The sequence below is a fragment of the Oxyura jamaicensis genome, chromosome 1 (assembly GCF_011077185.1).
Source record: "Oxyura jamaicensis isolate SHBP4307 breed ruddy duck chromosome 1, BPBGC_Ojam_1.0, whole genome shotgun sequence".
In the NCBI taxonomy this organism is placed as follows: domain Eukaryota; kingdom Metazoa; phylum Chordata; class Aves; order Anseriformes; family Anatidae; genus Oxyura; species Oxyura jamaicensis.
Genome location: NC_048893.1, coordinates 126,460,997 through 126,483,763, shown reverse-complemented (window position 1 = coordinate 126,483,763; position 22,767 = coordinate 126,460,997). Strand labels below are relative to the sequence as shown.

General features: G+C 43.4%; 1 protein-coding gene across 12 annotated transcripts in view; it reads right to left on the bottom strand.

Moving 5' to 3' along the window:
* The window catches only part of GPM6B (glycoprotein M6B), a 108,227-nt gene that overhangs the window by 24,308 nt on the left and 61,152 nt on the right, over positions 1 to 22,767 (bottom strand). Inside the window, exon 1 of one of the 12 annotated variants that reach the window (XM_035330030.1) lies at positions 22,063 to 22,082. The exons of 5 other annotated variants lie outside the window; for them this stretch is intronic. In XM_035330030.1, the coding sequence (XP_035185921.1) occupies positions 22,063 to 22,066 (4 nt within the window). In that variant the 5' untranslated portion in view covers positions 22,067 to 22,082. Of the gene's footprint in view, positions 1 to 6,231; positions 6,500 to 22,062; positions 22,083 to 22,767 lie in introns of those variants that run through there. 6 more of the 12 variants (XM_035329603.1, XM_035330107.1, XM_035329865.1 and 3 more) reach the window with 6 other exon arrangements.

Here is a 22,767-nt window from a genome sequence, read left to right as displayed (position 1 = left end):
AGGTAACCACCGTCCCTGGCCAAAATAAATACGACTTCACAGCATTTCGGTAAGTGGAGGAAGTGACGGTTACAAGGTCAAAAAGCAATGTGTTGTGAACTAGGTCCAAGGCAAATTTCTGGGGGGGCAAGCACAGGAATGCCATACATTTTTGGGCTGTGAGGGCCCCAGTCCTTCTTTCAGGTTGTTTTGTTGCCGATGCGCTGGTGAGTTTGGCACAGCTACATTTGCACACTTCAGAAGAGAAACATCCTGGCCTCGAATCCAAATGGTGGATCTAGAGGTTTGCAACAGGAATTTGTCTGCCTCCTACACCAGTGAATGAACTCTGGTGCTAAAGGAGCCTCTTGAGTTGACACAAACATAGTACTGATGGCTCAGTAAAGGCTACTTTGTGGTTTGCTACTTGTCCCCTCTCCAGTACTCACATGCAAACCATCAAGCAGTATGCCTTTCCTAAGAGGCATTGCTCAACTGCATAGCTTATCCTTCCTTTTAGGAAAGACAAATGCCACATTTATGAAGGCAACCAAATTTAGAACGTCTTGAAGCTATCATTCCAAAATGACTGTGCATGCTCAGGAAAACTTCCGTGATGATATCATCTCCTCCTGCTTATACAGGAACAATCCCGCTCATGAGATCACAAAAAAAACACCGTAATAATTGAATTTGATACAAACTGGAAAACAACAGCACTGCTTGCTGGTACTGTGTACTGTCTGCCCCCTTCCTGCTCCCTCATTTTTTTGAAGATACTTACTGGACATGAGTAACAGATTCAGAATTTAATAATAGTAATAACCAGCTGGCAAAACTTCTGGGAAGAAAAAAAATTTCAATTGCCTTGCAGGAGCATTTAAATCACATCCTTGGCACCACAAAGGTCTCACCCTGCTAGGCCAGAACCCCCAATTTGAGATTTCTCTTGTGGCATCTACAAAAACCACTTACTGAAAGCAGCAGATGCTGGCACAGTCACTGCCTACTGCGGGACCCTGAATCGTGGAGTTAGCACGCAAACTTTGCAGCATCCTTTCTGTAAGCGAAAGAATCTATGAGTAGTTTATTTATTTATTTATTTTAATTAGTCATTTCTGGCTTTGCAAAAACAGGGCTCCTTTCATAGGGCGGTGGTTCAAATTGCATGAAGAATCTCAGTTTTTCCATTGCTCTGCAAAGAGATGCTTCGCAGCTGGCCGCTTTATGGCCTTCACTGCACGCATGACATGAATCCTGAAGCCAGAGAGTATCTTCTGGTGACTTCTCTGGGCTCCACACAGGCCCATTCATGCAAAATCACCACCAGGTCAGAAGCTCCATAGGCTTCAGTGGTGTAACAACCACCACACACAGTACAGAAAAAAGGGATTTTAACTCTGTACCCCAAAAATTCAGATGATGATGGCTTTATTTATTTTTTTTTGAGGAACTAACGATACAAGTTGCATTTCTAGGTGTAGGTGATGATGCTCTCTGTGCACAGCCGTGCTCATTAAGGCATCCTGTGCTGGATCCCACGCACAGCCAGCAGCTACAGGACCGACAGTGTTTGTGTGTCACACCGTGCAGACATGCTGATAGCAACTGGGGTATTCGACATGCATTGTGGATGAATCATCTCACATGCCTGCAATAAAATTTGCGGTGTCCAATGTCCTCACGCTTGCTGTCTCTAGCATATGGCTTTAGAGGAAACAAACAGTTTGGACTTTCACCTGTGGCAGCCAACGAAGCAGTGTGTGGTCCATGGGAGCAAAGAGGGGGTTATCTGACAGCCTGGTGATACATACTGCATCAGCAGCAGGGCTGGCCAGAAAATGGGGAGAGGCTGGAGAAACAGAATAGGGCTCCCCTCTCCAACCACTCTGCTCCCCTCTCCTGCTGTAGTCTATTGTCCACAGATATCGCCATCTGGGTTTCTTTCCCTGTTACCATATACTGTGGCACATATGTCTAGGTTTTCTGCTTTCATGAGGTCATTCAGGCAAGTATGAGTACCGTCTCTGAGCATTTTTCAACCCCTTCCTATTTGGAAGCCAAATCCTATTCATTAAAACCTAAATCACTAAGCCTGCCAAATTATTATCCCCAGAATATAGTGTGTCCCAGATTCTCCCTGGGCTGGACCTCTTTCTACGGTTATATTCTTCAGGGACTTATACTAAGGCAGTTATTATTTTCTGGGGATCTGAAACACCAATAAACTGTTTGAAACAGGAAAAAATACGCAACATACTAAAAACCCTTAAATGGCTTGATAGCTCTCAAAGTATCCCCGAATGCTAAGCTCATGCAGTGCACTTGAAAATTTTGGCTAATAACTATCATGTATGTAAAAAAGATTATATTTTTCAATTTGTTGTAATGAAAAATACATCTACTGGTGATGCATCGAAATGTTGTAAGTTCACTGCACAAAAATAACTTCACTAAAGGTGAAATAAACTGCACGTTAATTCAGGCCTTTCTCAAGTCACACCTTAGCATCTCTGTTCATACTGCAAACACAGTTACACAGTTGTGTTTAAGAGAAGTATTTTCTTCATGTTGTTGACTAGCACATACTTACCTAATTAGAGTCTAATATTGGAAACATTGCTTTGTATTATCATTAATATAATACATCGAAGATCACAGCCATTCCTGTGCATGAGGTTGTCTTTCATTGAGAGTATCTTATTAGGGAACAGCCAATTAAAATGAACCATTGTCAGAGCTGTTGAGGTTGGTTTTCATTATTCCTACGTATAGCAAATGCAATTTGTACACAGTATGCATCCATACGAAGAAACTATTTCCAAGTATAATAGCTTTCTTCCATGTGTAAATGGTAAACTCACTGTGGCCATCCACAGCTTTTTTTGGTTAGTTGGTTTTTTGTTGTTGTTGTTTGTTTTTTCTCTTTTTGGTGTGTGTTGGGGGGAATTTTGCAGCTTGGTAATATTCCTCTTAGTTGAATGAAATGGAGAACTTCTTGTCTCTGCTGATGTGTATCAGGATCTATATCATTCACTGCTGATGCAAAAAGGCATTTCGTTTTTCTTATTTATTCCACCTCAGTAAACCTGCCTGCCCAGTCCTCACGTTTTGATTTAATTTAATGCCTGCAAGATAAGCCCTGTCATTTGTAATAATTTGTAAACCTTCATCTTTAAAATGCATCCAATCTGTCCTGCAGCCCTGTAAAGGATCTGCTAAACATTTTCTTGAGCGTGTTCATGGTGTTCTCTGATAAGGGCTGCTGATATGCAATGTAAAGCTGACTTGCTTCTTATCTCCATCAACATGGGCGTTGTTCCATTTCCAATTAAAAAACTGGGGCAGCAGCCACTCATCTGGGTGCAGAGGAACAAATGCCTGATAAGCACTGAATCCAACAGCTGGGCAGTATCATTGCCTGAATCAGGCAAGGGACTTGGCAAAAATCCTTATTAAAATACAAAGCTGGAATTCACATACAATTCAGCAAACTTTGGAAATGTAAATAAGATCAATCTTTTTCATTTACCAGTCCGTAAATATTCATAAAGCACATTAGCTTGCATAAATTGTCTCAAATTATACTGCAATCCAAAATAGCAGGTCTTCCATATTTGCCACAGGGATGGGAAACACAAACTGGTACCTACATGACACCTCTCTCCAATTGTGACTGTATGAGGTGCTCAAACTCAAAGCAGCCTCAGTGCCTGGGTTGTTTTGTTCCCCTCTGGAGTACAGAAGTTTACATAGATAGCCTGCAATCACATCCTCATTTCCTCAAAGTATTTGCATTTGGCAGTGCAAAGCACCCTGCATGTGGATCTGAATATCCAATGTGAAGTGCTCAGGATCTTTTCTTGCTCAGTTTTAGCAATAACATCATCTCCTTGGACTTTGCCATTCATTTCTGGAAGGAAGAGTTAAAATGCTGTGTGACAGCTCCTCCATTGCTCCAAGCTGCCATAGTTGCCTTGCAGCCACTGGACCTGGGACATTTCATAAAGAGCAGTTATTGCAGTAAGCTCAGGTGTGATCTAAGAGGAAAAAGGAGGTGTTGCAAGCCTGGCAAGCCTTTCAATTGGGAGATCCAGTCCCCTTTTGAAGAGGTTGGTTGCTGTTTTGCACACTCAAACAAAGCAACAACATTTTCCAGGAAGTTTCTCCACACAAAGAAAGCCCATTTTTCACCGTGAGAGCCGCTGGTGAAAAAGCCCTTTTGCAGAAGCCTGCCATTTCCTCCAGGCACCTGATGCCTGCTGAGCCCATCTGAAAGCCAGCTGGACCACGTAGTCTCATCATGCTGGAACACCTGCCCCCCAAAAGCTCTGCAGACCCGAATATGCCTCCTCCATCAGCAAGCACTTCATGGCAGTAACTTCTCATGGGGACCTGGGCTATTTTGCTACCGAAACTAAAAGTAGCATCGACTGTTTCAGCTTTCTGCATTTTAATTTGCTGTGAAACATATTTGAAGTTAACTGAATAGAAATAAAGAGCATAATGTGGGAGACCATGTGTTACTTTCAGAAATTAAGGAACTGTCATGAACAAAGCCCTGAAGTGTTACATAAACATACCTATGTGACATAGCCAAAGTACGAAATTATCACAGAAAAGCCAGGAAATGGTGAAATTAAGATAGGAAATTCCCCAGGCTGCATCCTACGAAAACAACAGATCAACCACCTTGACTTGGTAACAGATTTACTGTTCTACATGTTGTGCTTTCACCCTTGCCAAAATAAAAAGAGAAACTATAAACTCATCCTAAACACTCTTAGCAACACATTTTGTTTTGCACAGCTGCTAACGCATAAAGATAACTTTGGTTTTTATCATCGTGAGTTCTAACAGTTTAAAAGAAACTCATCAGTCATAAGAAAAGATATCACTGTAATTTTTGAAGAATTGTCTGTGAGCTCCAGGTAGTTTAATAGCCAAGGTATTTAGGACATTTTGTATATTAATTATTCAAAAACTGCAGCGAGGTGGGTTACTGTCCACATACACTAATGGCTTTCAGAGTTTAATCTCTCATCAGTGGAACTACTTTTGTGAAATCCCTAAGGGATTATGTAGTACTATGTCTAATCACTTGACAAATTTCATTTATTTGAAACTGAAGCTAGGTTTGAATTATACAAAGTGTGTAGGAGGGATCAGATTCAAAGCAGCAAAACAGAATCTGGTACTGGACAGTATCAGATTTATCATTACGTTTGTATCTGAACTGTTTAACAATAAATGAAATAATTTTCTCAGTGAAAACTATTAGTTGTGTATCAGCTGTATATACCTATGAGATACTCAAATTGCTTACAAACAGCATACAACATAGCACAAATTGCATGAATCATGTAAAAAGGCAGTGGAGATTTTAATAATTTTGTATTATTTAGCAAAAAGCTTGTTGCTATGACTTGTACATTAGCCTGCTACAATATAAGGAGAGATTTAATTGGCACAAATTACATGACGCAGAAATAAAATGGTCCTTGGGTGACTGCATCTAATCCCTGAAGTTGAGCCCTCCAGACCAAAAGCATCACCTGTACCACTGGGATGAGCAAAGCACTTCTCCCATGCACTGCCACCTCTCTGCTGCACAACAGCTACCACCGGCTTGTTTTCTCCATTAAATAACAATTCTCGGTGGTTAAACACATCCCAAAACCTAACACTGTGAAACTCATGGCATTATTCTCTATTTCCAGAGAGCAGGCAGATCTCCACATGAACAAAATCTACCAGAAGACACCACAGAAAATGAAAAGGAATTTAAAATTAAGAGCAGCATTTGGCAGCAAGCTAGCTACAGGAAGGTTGTGCGATACTGGGGTCTCCTGTATGTTCCTATAGCCGAGGTCTCCCGCACTGCCAAGCCCCGCTACACGGCGGGTCTCGGTGGAAATGCTGGGTTTCGGCTCCAAAAAGGACACGCAAACACACAGCCACACACTCCCTCCAAACCAAATTCACCAAAGCCTATCAAGGACGCAGCAATGGCAAGACTCCTTTTTACAGAAAAAATCATTTCTGGTCCACTCAGGAAAAGCTCAGAGCAACCGTACGCTCGGACGGACGGACAGACGGACAGACCGCCGCTCCATCGCCGCGCTGCCAAGCCAGCAGATGCGCTTAAGGGTTTCTTGAGAGCCCTTCTGAAAAGTGACCCAACTGGCCTGAACCTCTCTCAGTGCCCTCAGTGAACAGATTTAAACAGGCTATTGTTCGACCCCCGGGTACCTTTTTTCTCTTGGCTTTGTTCTGCATTTTCCTCCGCTGCAGTTTCCATGGCTGGCTTCATACCATCCACCAAAAATGCCGCCCCCCCACCCCCCCGGCACAGGCTCTTTCTCCTCGCCTCCTTTCGCGCTCCCTTCCGTCTCCTATTGAGGGCGGCGGTGACGGAGCGCCTCTGTTCTCCCTCCCGTGGATCACAGCCCCTTCCACATCGCCCAGACTCTTGTCAGCTTCGATTTCGCTCCGCTCACTGGCCCGCCCGGCACCGTGCCAGCCACCGCTCCACCGTACGTCACCGCCGGCCCCGGCTATAAGAGAGCCCCCTGCACCCCTTCCCCGCTCCCTGGCACAGGGGAACCGCTCCCCTGCGGCGAGCGATGGGGAGGGGAGAGGAGGGTGAGGAAGAAAGGAGCCCCCCTCTGTCGCCTTGGAGGGGAGTGCAGGCCGGGGCATGGCCGCAGGGCTCGCTTTCCCGTGGGACCCTGTCGCCATGCCGCGCATTTTGATTTATTCCGCACGCCCCCTGCCCTCACGAGGGACGGGGGGCGAGGGGTCGGCGCCGCTTGTTTGCTCCCCTGGCCAAGTGAGTCCTGCTCACACGAGGCAAAAGCACGTAGGGGAGAGGCGTACGAGCAAGGGCGCCTGTATCTGTAAGGAAAATCTAAATTCTTCCTCTGACTCGTGAGAACAATGGAAAAAAAAATCACAGCAGGCAGAAAGGAGACAAGCTAAAGAGACCTAAAATGTGTGTGCAGCACTGTAAAGGATGAATTGTTGAAAAAAAAACACAGCTTGGGGGTTATAAAAGGCTGCCTGCCATGCGAGACCTAAAGCCACGCACAAAAATGAGCACATCGTCGCCAAAGGCCAGGTGCGATTGCTGCCCTCCATGCAGCACAGCCCGTGGCGTGGCACCAAACTGGCTCTGCACAAAGCAAAACCAGGCCACGGCCATCCTGCTCCACATGGGGCCACCTCAGGTGTTCCCCAGCCTGCTCCGGGGAGCCAACATGCACAGTGGTGTTATTTAGCATCCAAACCCTAAGTCGACACATCTAAGGCACCGCACTGAGGCTCATGAGCCTTGCCCACCACTCTGCTCATCTCAGTGGCCCCGCGGCGTGCCACGCTGCACAGGGTGGCTGTACCCAAATGTACCCCTCGCTGCATGCAGGGTGAAGGAGCAACCAAGGAACGATGGACTTTTTGCTATCTGGCAGGTTTCAGCACTGTAGAGCTCCTGCAGCAGATCCTGCAGGCTGCAAAAGCGCCAAGAAGATTCAGCAAATGCTGAAGATGTTAAAACCTACACGCTGCATGTTCCATATAGCGGATTCAACCAAGAGAGTGGGAAGAGGGAAGCAGGCCAAGGATTTGTAGCTGCAATTCAGCCTTTTCTGACTGAAGTTACTACCCCCACAATTTTGCTGTGCATTTTTATTTCTAAGGATGTCTAGTGAAAAGCACAAAAAACCTCAGACCCTTTAGAGAAAGTTCCCTTCTCTTGCAAGAAAGCACTGCACAAATCTCCTCTCTCACCAGTGTCACCACAGCACCTGAGCAGTAATGCCCAAAGCAAACAAGCGCACCATGCCCCAACCCCATTGCCAAGAGGTGTTGTGCTCCTCACCCATCCTAAGACTTCATAGCACAGCACCAAAACTTGATGCCAGGCATTTGCCTAAAAACCTTTCCTGGAGTCCAGGAAGAGCCTGTGCTTGAAGCTCACACCTCAGCAGAACTTCTTATGAGCAGGATGAGGCTAATCTGTAGAGGAGATGAAGTTTCCACAGGAACCCATGTGCAAGGCTCTTGCAGGCAACCAAATCAGCAGCCCCAGCAGAAATCTCACCCCAGGTGCAAGGCTTCTTTCACCAGCCTGCTATAACACACACATAGCAGTCCATACACACTAAAATCCCTGCCCCAATGAGACCATGTAACACAAACATGCTCCTTCAAGGAAGCAGCTGAATGGTGAAACCGTAGGTGACATTTTTGCTATGTTGCTTTAACCATTACTAAATGTTTTTCAAATTCTGCAGTCAGAAAGGAAAAAGAATTTAGGATAATGATTATGCAAAGTAAATCTTCTATAAAGTGTCTTTCTTCCTACCATTTACCATCAGTAAGATTGAAAATACATAGTGAACACACCCTACTTGCTGAAAGTCACATTGATTTTAGCCATTGGTCAAAACAATTGACTGTTCCTGACACTGAGATTCCTTTCTTGGAACTTCTCATCATTCAATCTGTGCTTCTTGAAGCTCACAGCTGTGACAGGCTATACCTCAGCTTGTTAATGACCTTCACTCACTTTAGAAGGTAAAATGATTAAAGGATTGAAACCTCACTTCTAACTACCCCAAGTTACAAAAACCCTGTTCAAAAACAAATCCAAGTGTTATAAAATTAATACACTGAAGTAGTATAAATGCTCAGAAAATACAACCGTCAGCTGGAACTTCCTTTCTTTAAGCAGAAAATACATTCAATGAATCCTTGGTTCTGTCTGTGTAAGAAATCCTTTACCAACCCCCTTTTTCTATTTCAGTGACACCTACTCCTTCAAACAACTGCATGCTTTCCCTATGGCAAGCAGATTTTGTTGGGCAGGCTCAGGACTTTTTAAGCGTGACAGAACTAAGAAGCCAGGAGAACATTTTCCCCTACTTTCTCCTAGGATAACCCCTTCACCAAACAAGTAATGCAAAAGTAAGTGCATGGTACCAAAACTACACAAGACCTTGAAATGAAGGCTTCAGAGGCCATCAACATAACCTATTTGGAGGCATTAATTCTACTAAATCATCCTCTAAAAGCTCTAAGTGATGCATGACTGCACTGTTCTCCCCCACTGTTTACTGCTTTCCAGGTTGCTGGAATGCACGATGGCTTTTATGTTCATAACATCTCAAGTTATTTCTCAATCTTACTCCTTGTGCCCCCATTGGTAAGCACAGCAGTTAGAACGAACCATAGACTATTTCCCCCACTGCTAACACAGGTGTGGATCTTGCACATCACGTGTTAATCTCAGCCAGCATGTTCTCTCCTCCATCACCCCCTCTCCAGATCAGATACATCCTTTTCATAGTGCATGATCAAACTGGAAGACATCAAGTCTATGCCTATGGAAAAATGGTAAAAGACAATGCCACAGAGGTAGAAAATTACAAACAAAACAAAACAAAACAAACAAACAAACAAAAACTTTAAAGACTGATACTTAGCAAAAACCTGCTGTACCAACCAGGCTGATTTAGATAACCAGTTACCAGGAAAAGTGGCAAGTTACATTTTAGGAGTTCACCCCAGCATTTTGTTTGCAGACCAAAATAAAAAACAAAATGAGGAGAGGGCAGAGCAGCAAGGGGTTCTGCTGCTAAAGCAGAAAAGCTTGGCGAAAATCATTCAGACCTGGGGAAAGTAATTCAGAATCCTGACAGATAACACAGCTAAAACGTACAGCCAGACCCCATGAAGAACAGCAGTGGAGCAAAATATGTGAAGGCACTGCAGACCGAGTGACATTCACTACAAAATAGCGTTAAAGAGGTTTTAATCTATTTTATCTAGCTTAAAAAATAAAAAATAAAAAACCACATTTAATCATTTTGCTCAGTCAAGTAAAGCACTACAATTGCATGGGTTAAAATGATATTAAAAATCCAATTCCATTCATGTGTCACTTCTGTCAAGCATCTATCTTTAATGTCATTGAATCTAGTTTACATTCCTGAAGGCTAAAGAGCTCTATCATAAGCTAGGGAAAATTCTTTAGAAGGTTTAAGGAGATGAGCACATTTTTGCCATTTCTACAAAGGCTTCACAGAGCCGTAATAAAGAGTGTTCCCAGATAGCTCAAGAACAATTTCAGATCATCCTATGAGATTTGAGACTCTGAGGTTAAAATTCAGAGGCTGTTCCTCAGACTACACTGACATATTCCAAACAACTAATTTTGAAGACAACTGGTAGTGTGCATGTTTTAGAAAATATGTAAAAATATTCAAGAGAAGGAACAAAAACACATAGAGTCACTTGGTATGTTTCAGTATAACTGCTCATGGTCAGACCTTTTTAGACCAGTTACCTAGGCTCGAGTATAAAACCCTATGAATACTTATGCAAAAGCCAGCAAATTTTCCATGTGGATGAAATTAAAGCATGAAAACAGGCTTTTAGTTGTGCAGCAGTCATGTACCTAGAAACTACTTAAAAAAAAAAAAAAAAACCACTCTGGGACCCATTCTTCAGACATATTAGATTACTAGGAAAATGAAATCCTAATTAGTGATCTCATGAACAAATAATGGTGGAAAAAAACTGCACTTTTACCACATCACAAAATGCAGACTATTAAAAAAATATGAGCCTGCACTACAGTTAGGGAACTCAGTCTTGGATTTCTGTACAAGGACAAAAATGAAGGCTTAAGCCTGGAGAGTAGTTGTCTTTACAACCTAAGGAAATGCCGAGTTCACTGATGCAGGTGGTCCAGGAGAATGAGTAGAGCTTAACAGTGTGAAGGTGCCAGTCCTGCGACCTCCTTCATGAAGCCACGTGAAGCCATGAAGCTGAACACCTGGCAGCAAGCAGGCAGGCAAAGGAGACGTTGTTTGGTTGTTGGGTTTCATGCATTTCTCTGGCTGGCCCACTAGCTTCCAGCTGGACTGCAGCTTTGGCCCGTTGCAATCATCGCCGCTGAGGAGAATCATAGGCAGGAAACAGCCTGAACCAGAACACAGACGGATGGCTTTATTTGGAACATAAAGGAAAAAAGAATACCTTAAAGATTGAATAGGTGGTTCTAAATGGCTTTTCCAGCAGCTAAGCCTCGGACAGTCTCAAGACCTAGTCTCAAAAAATAGTCAAACGGCAGAGATGTGCAAGCTACCAAAGACAAAGCCCAAAGAGCTATAATCAAGGTCAAAACAAAAGCAAAAGTAGATGATGTTCTTATAAGCAGCTGGAAAATCTATTTCTGCTTATGAGAGGCAGGCAATAACATGTAAGTAATTTAAAAAATGATAGATATTTGCTAGTTATTATTTCTTTATCCAAAGTAATGGTTTTAATACTTTTTTTTTTTTGGGGGGGGGGGGGTTGGGGGGGGTAGTGGTGGAGGGGTGAGGGAGGTAAGAACTGTGGGCATCTGAAAACAGACTGGAAAAAATAATTCAGAACCCTGAAAGATAGAACATGGGAATCTCAACCACACTGAAGACTTCTGGGGAAAAGCAGTACAAATGAAAAAGGCTACATCTGAAATTAACCTGGAAGTAACATCACCTCCTGCACTTCTCTGGTGCACAAGTGCCTGGAGCAGCACCACGCTCTTGGCAAGCCAGAGCCAGAACCATGCTGACAAACTGGAGCCTATTTACACAACAGCTGGAAGAGTGCAGAAATGTAGAAACAGTTCAATGAAAAATTAAGAGCAAGTAGGAAAATCCTCCATACACATAATATAAATAAATATTTAAAAGGGAAAAACCACTTTAACATAATTAAAAGAGGATGCAGTTGAAAAGGAAAACTCTGACTAAATTTCAGGCAAACTTCCTGACATCAAACAAGCCTCTAAAGGAAGCAATGAAATCTTCTCTCCTATGGGACTTTTAAAACCAGTAGACAGAAATGTAATGGATATTCTGAAGAGATGAGAGACTCTGGCTGCACATACTGCCCGCTGTAATAGACATTCAAATTGTATTACAGGCTGGGCAGGTATCGCCTCATAGTCACTCACATCCTTCAAACAGTGAAAACAAGTGCAGTCACATCCTTACTCTCACGCATTCCCGGGATTCAGCAGACACCACCCGGGGATGACAAAGACTATGAAAAAAAACAAAAGCAAAGACAACCCAATATTTCTTTCAGAAGCAGCTTTCATTCAGCATGCACCATTCAGAGCACCAGCCCTGACAGTCATCTTCAGCTTCTCCTCCAGCTCAACAATTTCATGGTAGCATGCAGTTTCCTACAAGTGTAATGTATGGCAGATTTCAAATGCTTTAAATTTAAAATTAGGCAGCAAACCCAGGCTTTGAGTTATTCAATCATACATATATTTTCCATTCATGGAGCAGCAACATCCTCACATACATAACTAATATATGAAGCCCTTCAATGGTGCTACAAACACTTTAATGATTCCTCCATCATTTTAAGGGCTAGGTTCTTTATTTTGGCACACATCTCACTTTTTTGTGCTCCCGGCCACCTTCACAACAGAGGGGGGATTCTCAGCTGTCATTTTTGCTTCTTTATCCCTCTGCCTTGAGTCATGCATTCAGCAGCAGGAATGCTGCAGTGCAGCAGGAAACTGATACACTTGCATCCTCTGTCTTCACCCCCTTAATTCTGTTCCTTGAGGACAATCCAACCTACTCCTCTTTTGCTGTGAACCCTTTCCTATATTACTGTTGCCAAATCCTGCTGCCACTTCAGAAGACTAACAAGAATTCGTTAATACTTGGACATAATGAAATAGCATCGTAGATGTTTAAGTCACACTTGCTACCACACCTACATTAATGTCTCTTGTGCATGTAGAGGAGCTATTTCTACTGGAGTTGTAGAAGGCAGTATAGGTATCATTGTAACACATTCCTGCTAATAAACTTAGTCTCAAAACACAAAAGTTTGCAAGAGAATCAGTATTGGCAGGCTATGAGTTGATTTTTTTCCCGCTATCTATAAATAAATTGAAACTTCACTGAGTTCAGCCTTGACACAAACTTATTCCTCTGCTCCACAAAGCTGGATTTCATCAGACAATCCTGTGTTAACTTTACATCCAGTTCTGATTTTGAAAATTGCCCTCCCACTCTTTGCAATAGACTTCAGCATCCCACCTACAATCTCTCATCTATTCAGTGCTCGTTTTGTTCTTCAGTCTTGGCCTCAGTCCAGTCTTTTCACAAAGCGTGGAAAAAGTAGAGAAGTATAAAGGAGCACAAAACCCGCCTGCTCCCCCAAAAGAAACAGAGGCACTCATTATAAAACATACCCCACGTTGGAGGGGTGTAGGGAGAGACAGGGGTGAAGATGCCTCCTGAATTTCCTGAGGGATAGCACGCAGGATTCATATAGATGTGTGTATGCAGAAACCATATATATGTGTATACATACATGCATGAAGAAAACATGCATATGATTGTGCACATTTCTGTTGAGCAGAAAACCTTATTATTATCATTAGAACCACAGTGAAGAGCAAAACTTAATTTACAGAGCCATGCAGGAGGTATGACACTCGACAGTGAAAGCACAACCAAGCAACATCACATTTCCCCAGTCTCTTCCCGATAAAGGCTGGAGAGCACCAATGGAGGTCCCTGCTCCCCCCGTGTAGGACTTCTTTGCTTCTCTTGCTCCAGGCAGAGGCAGAGAGGACCGTGTGATCCCAAGTCAGACCAGAGTTTGTGGCAGAGCTGAGCCATAAGGTGAGAGCACTGACAGAGCTGTGTGCTCACCTCAGCCTCCCAGGCTGAGACTGGCCACACCAACTTTGGTCTCAGCCACTCCTCACTCCAAGACACTCATGGATTATTGGGCAGTCACCGTCAATGTTTTAGAAAAACGCACCTAATCCAGCAGTCAAAATGTTGACATAAAAGAAAGCATTAATATAATGTCTGGTACGAGGTATTCAGTGTCTAAAGTTTCAGCATCTTGTAAGTCACCTACCATAGCTGTGTTGCTGCTACTGAAAATTCCCATTCCAGTGTCATTAAACTGTACTTTGGGATCCTGGCCTGGTTATGCTTTGTGGGCATGGAGAGCCTGTTGAATTGCAAATATATCTTCTGTTCTCATACAAGACACTGGTCATGAAGCCCTCAGTTAAGATGCCAACTAAAGTCTTCCCAATTAATCCCCACGCTCTTTGCGAGCGCAGATATCCTCATTAGGAGAGCGGCAGGACATTAACAAGTTCCACTTTGAGGGTGTCCAATTAATTCATCTGCTAAATATGTGCCAGGCAACCACAACCAGCCCAGCTTTCCCAATCCCCTCTTTCTAGCGGCCCCGAATTGGGGAGCCCGGTCATGTATAACACGAGGGCTCTTTCTGTGCTCCACAAAGCCTTCGAGACGGCCGCTGGTGGGCAACAAATGGTGGCCCCTGAAGTGTTTAACAGGGCTTTCATTGGTGCGCTCAGAAAGTTAAGTGTGCACTCAGGGAGCTCGGCGAAATGAAAAAAACACCCACCCTCCACCTCATAAACAGCACAGGACTTAACCTGCCAACAAGGAGTGCGTTTGGGGCTCCGTCTGGATCATGTCACGCCTTCATTTTGCTGAATCTCGGCGGTGGGTGATCCTGCATACAAAGCGAGCTCTGAGACAAAAGCGCTATAGGGTGAGCTAAGGACAAAGTAGCAGCTCTCAGCCTGAATTCCCAAAGAGTCTGTCAAGCAAAATCCCTTTGCCAAAGCAGGATTATTCCCCACAGTATATATTTCCAACACTTTGTCTCCCCTCATTTTTAAGCATGGTGAGCTGGGGGCCTCTGGGTGGCCTAGCGGCGGAGCTGCCCTGCGGCCTGGCCATTCCCCACAGCCTTGGGATGTTTCAAAGCTCAACACAAAGGTGGGCTGACAAAGGCCAGTGGTGGCCTCACATGGCCAGGCTCCCTCTGCAGCCCACGGAGAGCAGCTCCTCCAAAATGAGCAGGCTGAATCCCTGACTCTGGATCCTCGGGTCCTGCTGCACTGGGCCCTTGCAAAAACCACCCAGACCCTCTTCTAAGAGACCCTGCCCTGACACTGCCTAGTCACATCCCTCCTTTCCAATTTCTTTCCAAACACAACACTCATTTGGTTTAAGCAGCTCAACACCACAATTTCAGCACTTTGTTGTGAGTCAGAGTGAAATTAATTTAGCATCTAGTTTTCTCAACCTGTTCCTCACGTCATTCCCATCCCACTTTATTTCTGTTCTCTAGGTTTCAGCACATTTGTAACGGTCCCTCTTGCACTCAGAGCTTCCCAAGTGTAAACACAAAGCATCATCATCATGTGTCTGCTCTGGAGACCCTTGCGTTAGTGATACAAAGTGGCACTTGAGTATTTTTGCTCTCAGTAGTACTACAGACACATCATACATCTCTCTATCACCACTTCTGACTCCCAAAGTACCATCATCTGCTCCACTGCTCTGTGCCATTTGGAGAGGAAAAGGATGGAGCTAAGGGACCAGCCAAAGGGAAAAGGGATGGCTATATAGAAAAAATACTTAAAAAATATAATGGAGAAAAGCACAAGGCAGAAACAACAGGCAGTCCTCTGGCTAAGGTGTTCTCTTTTGTCCATAGGAGGAACCGTGTTTTTGTACCAAAAAATGTACTTGGGCAAGTGTGCGCCCACGGTCCTGCAGGTGACTCAACAGGGACAGAGGTCTCCCCCTCAATCCAGTTCACAGATTGCCCACAGGATGCAGAAAAAGATCTCAGCTTCTTAAGCCTAACCAAAATCAACCAGTCCCATCTGCCCGTTCACAAGTCTAGCAGTATAGCTAAGAAACTGAAGACCAACCTCCACTTTAACAGTATTTCTAAGGAAATAATTTCAGCCGTGGTCCTCAGCAGTATTTAAACTAATTGTTTCTTTGATCATAGCATATATTTCTATTGCAGATGGAACATCACCAGATTGCAAATGCAATCAAAAGCCCATTTTCTTGGTTTAATTCACCATTAGCATACAGCAGGTTTATAGAGCCAAACAAACAGCTAGAGCTAAAAATCTCATTGCCATTTCAAACTGTTTCCAAGCAAATATCATAGCAACATTACCAGAACCTCGAGATTGTTTAATCCCAAATTCTCTACATTAAAGTAACAGCAGCTCCTGTTAGAAAGAAAAACAAATTTAGTCTTCCTGGGTAAACTGAGCATCTCCCCACTTCCAAACCAACAGGGTCAGACACCTGATCCCAAACCTGCAATTTAAAGCTCTCTTATAATGACTTTAAGGAGGAAGAAAAAGGAAAAGCTAGGCTTTTATATATAAATATATACCACCAAGTGTTTAAAAAGAGCAGCGCTTATAGATTTTTAATACACGCCAAACACCGACAGTTGCTTTTCTCTTCATGCAGCCAGGTTGGGCTGAGGAGGTGAGGCTGCCCCAGCGGGGGGGTCCCAGCAGGGCAGGGGGCAGCGGACGCCCATGGGAACCCACCCGGCCCCCGGGCCAGGGGGCTTCACGGGTGACCGGGCTCGTCAGCCCCATTCAGCCCCGTGCACAATGGGGCACGGCCGCGCACCCATAACGCGGGGCCTCCCCTCGCCCCCTGCTTTTATCATCCTTCATATCTCGGTGATGACACGGCTGAAAGGGCTTCTGATGGGAAATGTGCTTCGAATTAGCATATTTCCCCGCCGTACAATGGAGGCATTAAGCTGCTGCATTTTGAAAGTCTAAACAAAAGCAGCCCGGGCTGTTTTTAGCAGCGCTGTTTGAAGTTTTAATCCCTCCCTCTCTCCTGGTTTGCAAGCATATTTAACAAATTTTCACTCTTTCTGAAAAGAAGGAAGTGCAGCCGATAAAATCTTTTTAGCAAATTATATTATTTGATACATTTCAGAAAACAAACAAACAAACAAAAAACCCCTACAACAATAAAAGAAGGCCACTCTTTCATGGTAGCAAAGAGCAGCATGGTAGCAAAAAGCACCATGCTTTCACCAAAGCACATGCTGGAGGTGCCCCAAGCATTGGGGCAGACCCTGCCATCGAGGATTTCTGAGCTAAAAGACATTCACGCAGCCCAGTATAAAGCCACGTGGACTCTTGTACCCACAGCTCAATTTGCCCTGTACCACAGGCATGCTGCTGAAAATACCAGTTTCCTACCAGAAATTAAACTGCAATACTGCAGGGAGAAAACCAAGCCATCCCTCTCCTGGGGTTATCCTTTGGCTTAACTTGAGGGTTATGAACAGCAGACCTGAATCTCAGACACAAACCCCTTCACATTAGAAATTGAATACCTATCTACCAGGAGAAGCAGAGCAGGGGGAAGGAGATGGAAATGACACTAATTTAGCACAGGGCAAAGCACTTCTATACCAAAACATCCTTGGGAGACAACTGCCAGGGGAACAGATCCACCTCAGCTCTATGTGTCTGGCTGTGATGGCTCATTAGCACAGCTGGGTGATTAGGCAGCCAGTTGGTGGCTTTCTTGGTAATGAAGAAGCATGGCTGCCTTCCTCCTCTCCTATGTGAAACAGAATTTTCTCCAGGAGGAAGACATAAGATTACAGATTACATGGTCATTTAAAAAAAAAAAAAAAAAAAAAAAAAAAAGATTTCCAAGATATTTATGTAATCTTCTATATGCGGCACAGCTAAGAACAAAAATCATGCTCCCTAACAACATGAGAATAGAGCAGAAAATCAGAATGCCAGTGAGATCCCAGGCATCTTGCAAGTGAGGTAGATCTAAAAACTGTTCAGAAAAAAAGCCTGTGAAGCAGCCTTTAGAAAGCATCTCACAGAAGAAATGCTTTCTTTGTTCAGACTCTACTGTTCCTCAGGAGCTTTTCCTGAGAATCAGGATCCATCTCCACTTCTTGCTTCCATTCATGGTAAGGCTCAAGATACTCAACAACCTGCACACAAGCAGATCTCTCTCAAGCATCTATTTGCACCTGTCCATGTGCCAAGTGGTCCCTGCAGTGCCATGCTTCCTCCCAGTGGATGCCAGCCCAATGGCTTTCACATCACCTGGTGTAGGAGAGGTGTTTCTGTTTATTACCACCAGAAACAAAGAGTTCCTGGAGCTTTTCCCTTTGTTAAGCTTTTTCATCATCTCTAATAGACACACATTCACTTCAACAGTATTGTCATTGCATTTGGAGGCACAAGTCAGTGGATGATGACTTTCTGATCCAAGGGGTTAAAGAAATCCGGTTGAAGAATACTGCACATTATTTGGCAGTGTTTCTGTACCACCACCTGTGAATTGACGCTAAATGCTGGACACACATTTTTCCACGTTTTGAGAAACTTCATAGCTTGGCATCAAAATAGTGGACAAGACCTCTTCATTCTACCAGAGAAAGGCCTCACAGAAAGCAAAAGAGAAAGAATTTATGATGGATTTCAGAGGCCTTTATTCAGTTACTAACAGACAAAGTAATAAAGTAACCTTTGCAGGAGACAGAGGAATTAAAGACCAAAGTGGAAATGGGTTTTCTCTCTCATAAAAGGATGAACAGAGATTTACTTTGCAAGCACTCTTTTTGAGATGGGTCCCATGGAAGAGTTGTTCAGTTGACTGCCATGACAGCCTGGCACAGAGTTAAAGAAAAGAGAGTTCAGCTCCATTTACAAATGGAGGCTCTTGCACCATGACAATTCTTACAGGTCACAAAAAGGCAGCAAGAGAAGTGCCCGCTGAAAAGGTCCAGTGAACTCAGAAATGAGATTTCAGGCTTCTTGGGGAGAGGGTGTATCAACTGAAACCTTAGGTAAAATAGTCTCGTAACTTTGAATTTAGATCCAGAAAAAAGAAGACTGAGAAAAAAAAAACCTCCAATGACAATAAGATATTAAATCTCATTTGTGGAACTTGTCATCAGGATGGTTGGGATGAAGAGAAGAAAAGAAGTAAAAGGAGACAGAGCAGGGTAAAACACCATGTTTCATGTTGCAAATGCCCCAAAGGGGCTTGATCACAATACTTTGCCAATCAAGGACACATTCTCAAATCCCAGTTATTTTTCATATTCACTAGATTCGGACAAACGATAAATATACCACACAACCCGCCATCCGCTGTGGCACGCTGGCACCAGACAGCACCCCACAAACAATGGCACCACTCTTCCTTTCAGAAAGTCCCAGAAAGAGCCCTCTGTATTCTCTTGTGATCGGATGGGTTTTTACAGGTCAGATCACTGCAAGGGTATTGAACCCTAACACTACTCCTACCAAAGGTTCACTTGCTTTTCTTAGACCCCAACAGGTACAATAACTAAGCTAAAATAAAAACCACACTTATTGCATTCACTTTGGCATCGTGAGTCACTATCTTGCAGAAACAAAACTAGCTTATCACCTCCACATTGAGTAAGCGCTATTAACTTTTCCAGTATCCCACCTACTGCTATTTTCTTCTGTGCAAGCAAACAACATACAAGTATCTCAGAATATGCTTCAAGCTTCAGCTTGCGGTGAGAAGAGAAAGCCATAGAAAATGTTCAGGACATGCTATGCCTGCTCCTCCAGGCAGAAATAGTTTCTGTTCTTCTATATTAATCTCACAAAAACAACCCCCCAAACCACTGGCACTCAAAAAGAGATTGATTTGCTACAAAGTAGGATGAGTCCCTCACGTGTCCCTTCCTGTCCTTTTAACTCAGCCTAGCAAAATTGTCTTCCTGGATTGTTACTATTTTTACTGCTTTCTAAACACTTCCCTCATGGGCGGAATCTGGCTGAAGGTGTCAAGTTAAGGCAGAGATGATCTTCAGACTGTGGTAGAAGTTTGTGAGTCTGAAATTTCTCCTATAAATGCAAGAGCCCCCAGCATTCAGTCAGACACATACCCATATGTTACAGCACCCTGGGCTCTCACGGCTGTCCCGGGACAGAGGATCAGGCCCCCATAGAATAGCAGACCCCCTTAAAATCAAGGCTGGAGAGCTGGGAACACGAAGTACTGGAGCTGGGCCACCAATCACATCAAGACCAAGGCAAGCCCTACGCTGCTGGCTGCGTACCATGGTGCTGACGATAACTCTGTCTCTTCCTGGCTTAGTTGTGCTCACTGCTGACGTGAATTTTAGATGTTGTGGCACAGGCTTACAGGTGTCTGGAGGACTGCATGGACAGCGATGCGAGTTGGCATGGAGCAGGGTGAGGAAGAGAAGGAAGTGTTTCCTCACATTTCATCCTACACAGGGCTGGGCAGAGCTCAGGCAGCTAGGCAGCTTCACAGGTCCCAGGCGTACTGCAGGGTCTGATCCCACACTGGGGAGGGGAGGAATATCTTGTGCTCAACTATAGGGTGGCTTCCTCACAGATATGTAGCTCTGAAGTGTAGCAACTCCAGAAAGACTCGAGTGCCTGCATGCTTAAGAGCATGGAAACCCTTCTCTCTCCAAAAGCCATGCTCCTCTTTATTTCCTACCTACAATATATTTGTAATGTCACATCACCATGGATTCTGACAAAATTTCATCTGTCTGCTAAATGTTTCAAAGAAAAAGGGTTTGAGACTTCCTACAAAACAAACACAAAAAAGCCATTAATCCAAGATACAGCAGTCAAACAAGTGAGATGCCCTACAGAACCAAAGTCATATGTAATTCTCCCACAATTTTGAATCATCTGATGAAGTGTTAGACATGCTGCTCCAAAGTGGTAGCTATTGTCCAAGATTTTTCCTCAGGACACAAAATACCTATTACCAATACATTAGGGTCCCTACTCTTCACCTCTACAAGCTGAAGCACTGTTATAAATATCCTCAGCAAATAAGCCCCCTGAAATCCCACAGAAAAAAAAGTAAATTGCACACTGAAAGCTGAGCAGATAGTCAGAACTGCTACACAGAGAGAAGACATAAAAGCAGCTATTTCCTTCTTAAAACATTTGTAATTTCTACTACCCAACTTGTCATTTTCTTTTTTGAAAAGCCTTTGCTTCTCAGTGCAGGTGTATACCTTAAATTTAGAGACGTGGGGGAAGAAGTTCTCTCTCTCTACAGTAGGCGTTATAGGAGGAATTTCTGCCTCCATCTCTTCTTTGCAGCACATTTCAGCCTGAATTTTAACCTTTTGTTGCTATACAGAATAGTTGAAGTGCATGTGAGAATAGAAGAGAAAGCATGTTTTTGCTTGGAAACCTACCACTAAAGCACAGTCTTGCAAAATGAAGTACATAAACTAAACAGACTGCCTTTTTTGTGTTTGCTGAGACACTTCACAAATGTTGAACACGTGTATTATCCTTTCTAATGCATAAACCAGGACAGAAAGATTTCTTTCACAAGCACTGAAACCACTTTATTGATCTTTCACAGTATGTGCATATATTTCTAGATTAACTCTTTAGGCTACAGAGGTCAGTTAGATCCAACAAATATCCTCAAACACATCAAATTACCTGAACAAACAAAGTAGGCTACCATTTGTGTGTGCTGCACCTTTCAGGAGCAGGAAAGCCATGTTCAGGTTATGCCCAAGGAACATTTCAGTAACTCTTCTCTGGATTTTTAGATAAGCCCTCTCTTTCTTTCATGTATTAATCTTAAAGCTTTATGAAACTTTCCTAAGCTTCTCATTCTAGTTAGATCCCAACTCCATTCTCCAGATACAGACAGGGAACAGTACTCTTCACGGTAAGGACTGGCGATTCAAAACAATACTGAAGTTGCTTCAGTTCCTCCTTGGCAAGGGAGCACTCTTCAGCATTTCATTCTAAAAAAATTATAGACCAGGGACGTAAGTGAGCAACACAGGTTGTGTTTCTACCTTAGACCTTTACTAAGCTTTTGTCAATTTTCTTTTCACAATAGCTTTTGTATTGCTTACCATATATTTATGCTTACATTCCCAAATGCAACAGCAGAAGCATGAACCACTTTCATCTAGAACAGCAGCATGTTTTATCTTATCAGTTTATTCTATAATGTTCCTTTTTTAGAGAGGATTTAACAGATCCAGAGTCAATTGGAAATATGCATTTAAAAGTGAGATGGTTAAGAGTCATCCTGCACTCAGGAAATACCCATGCAGCAGGGATGACAGCTAGAGACTATGACATTATATTTAAAACACTGGAAGTTACCAAATACTTACTCATTAGTCTTTCTGGAGTTCTGCTTCTTTTAAGAAGTTTCATTCTTTTGCCTTCAAAATACCAATGATTTGCTATTACATGCTATTCCTTAACCCCCCCCGACAAGTTCTACTGACACAGTCATATTTTCCCCACTTACATTTTCACATAGTTTGAATGCACTCATTGTGAGCCTCCTCTGCCTCCACCTCCCCTGTGCTACATTATGCGCAGTGCCCATTTGTTTCAGATTATAAAAAGTGTTAATGGATTGTGAAGCCACTAAAAAGAAGTAACCAGCATATGGCAACTGTGGGAAATTTGATCCAGTAAGCAAAATGAGTCTCAACTTCTGAGATAAGTGATAAATAGGAGATAAGCTTCAAATATTATTACTATAGGATGAGTTGGATTTTCCTTTTAAAGTTATACAGAAGAACTGTGGCCACTGCCCTTGCAGAAAACTGCAAGAAACCTTATGGGGATTTTTTTTATTATTATTTTTTTTGAACTAAGCAGATGGCCCTGGCTTCAAATATAGAAGATCTTCCCACACAAAATAAGGGTGCTGGCACATTATGCGTGGGTAGAAGGATTATTCTTGATACTTTCCAGGGAATGTGTGCATCCAAGAGGTGAAATAGCAGGAGAGGGAAGGGAAAAGGGAAGGGAAAAGGGAAGGGAAAAGGGAAGGGAAAAGGGAAGGGAAAAGGGAAGGGAAAAGG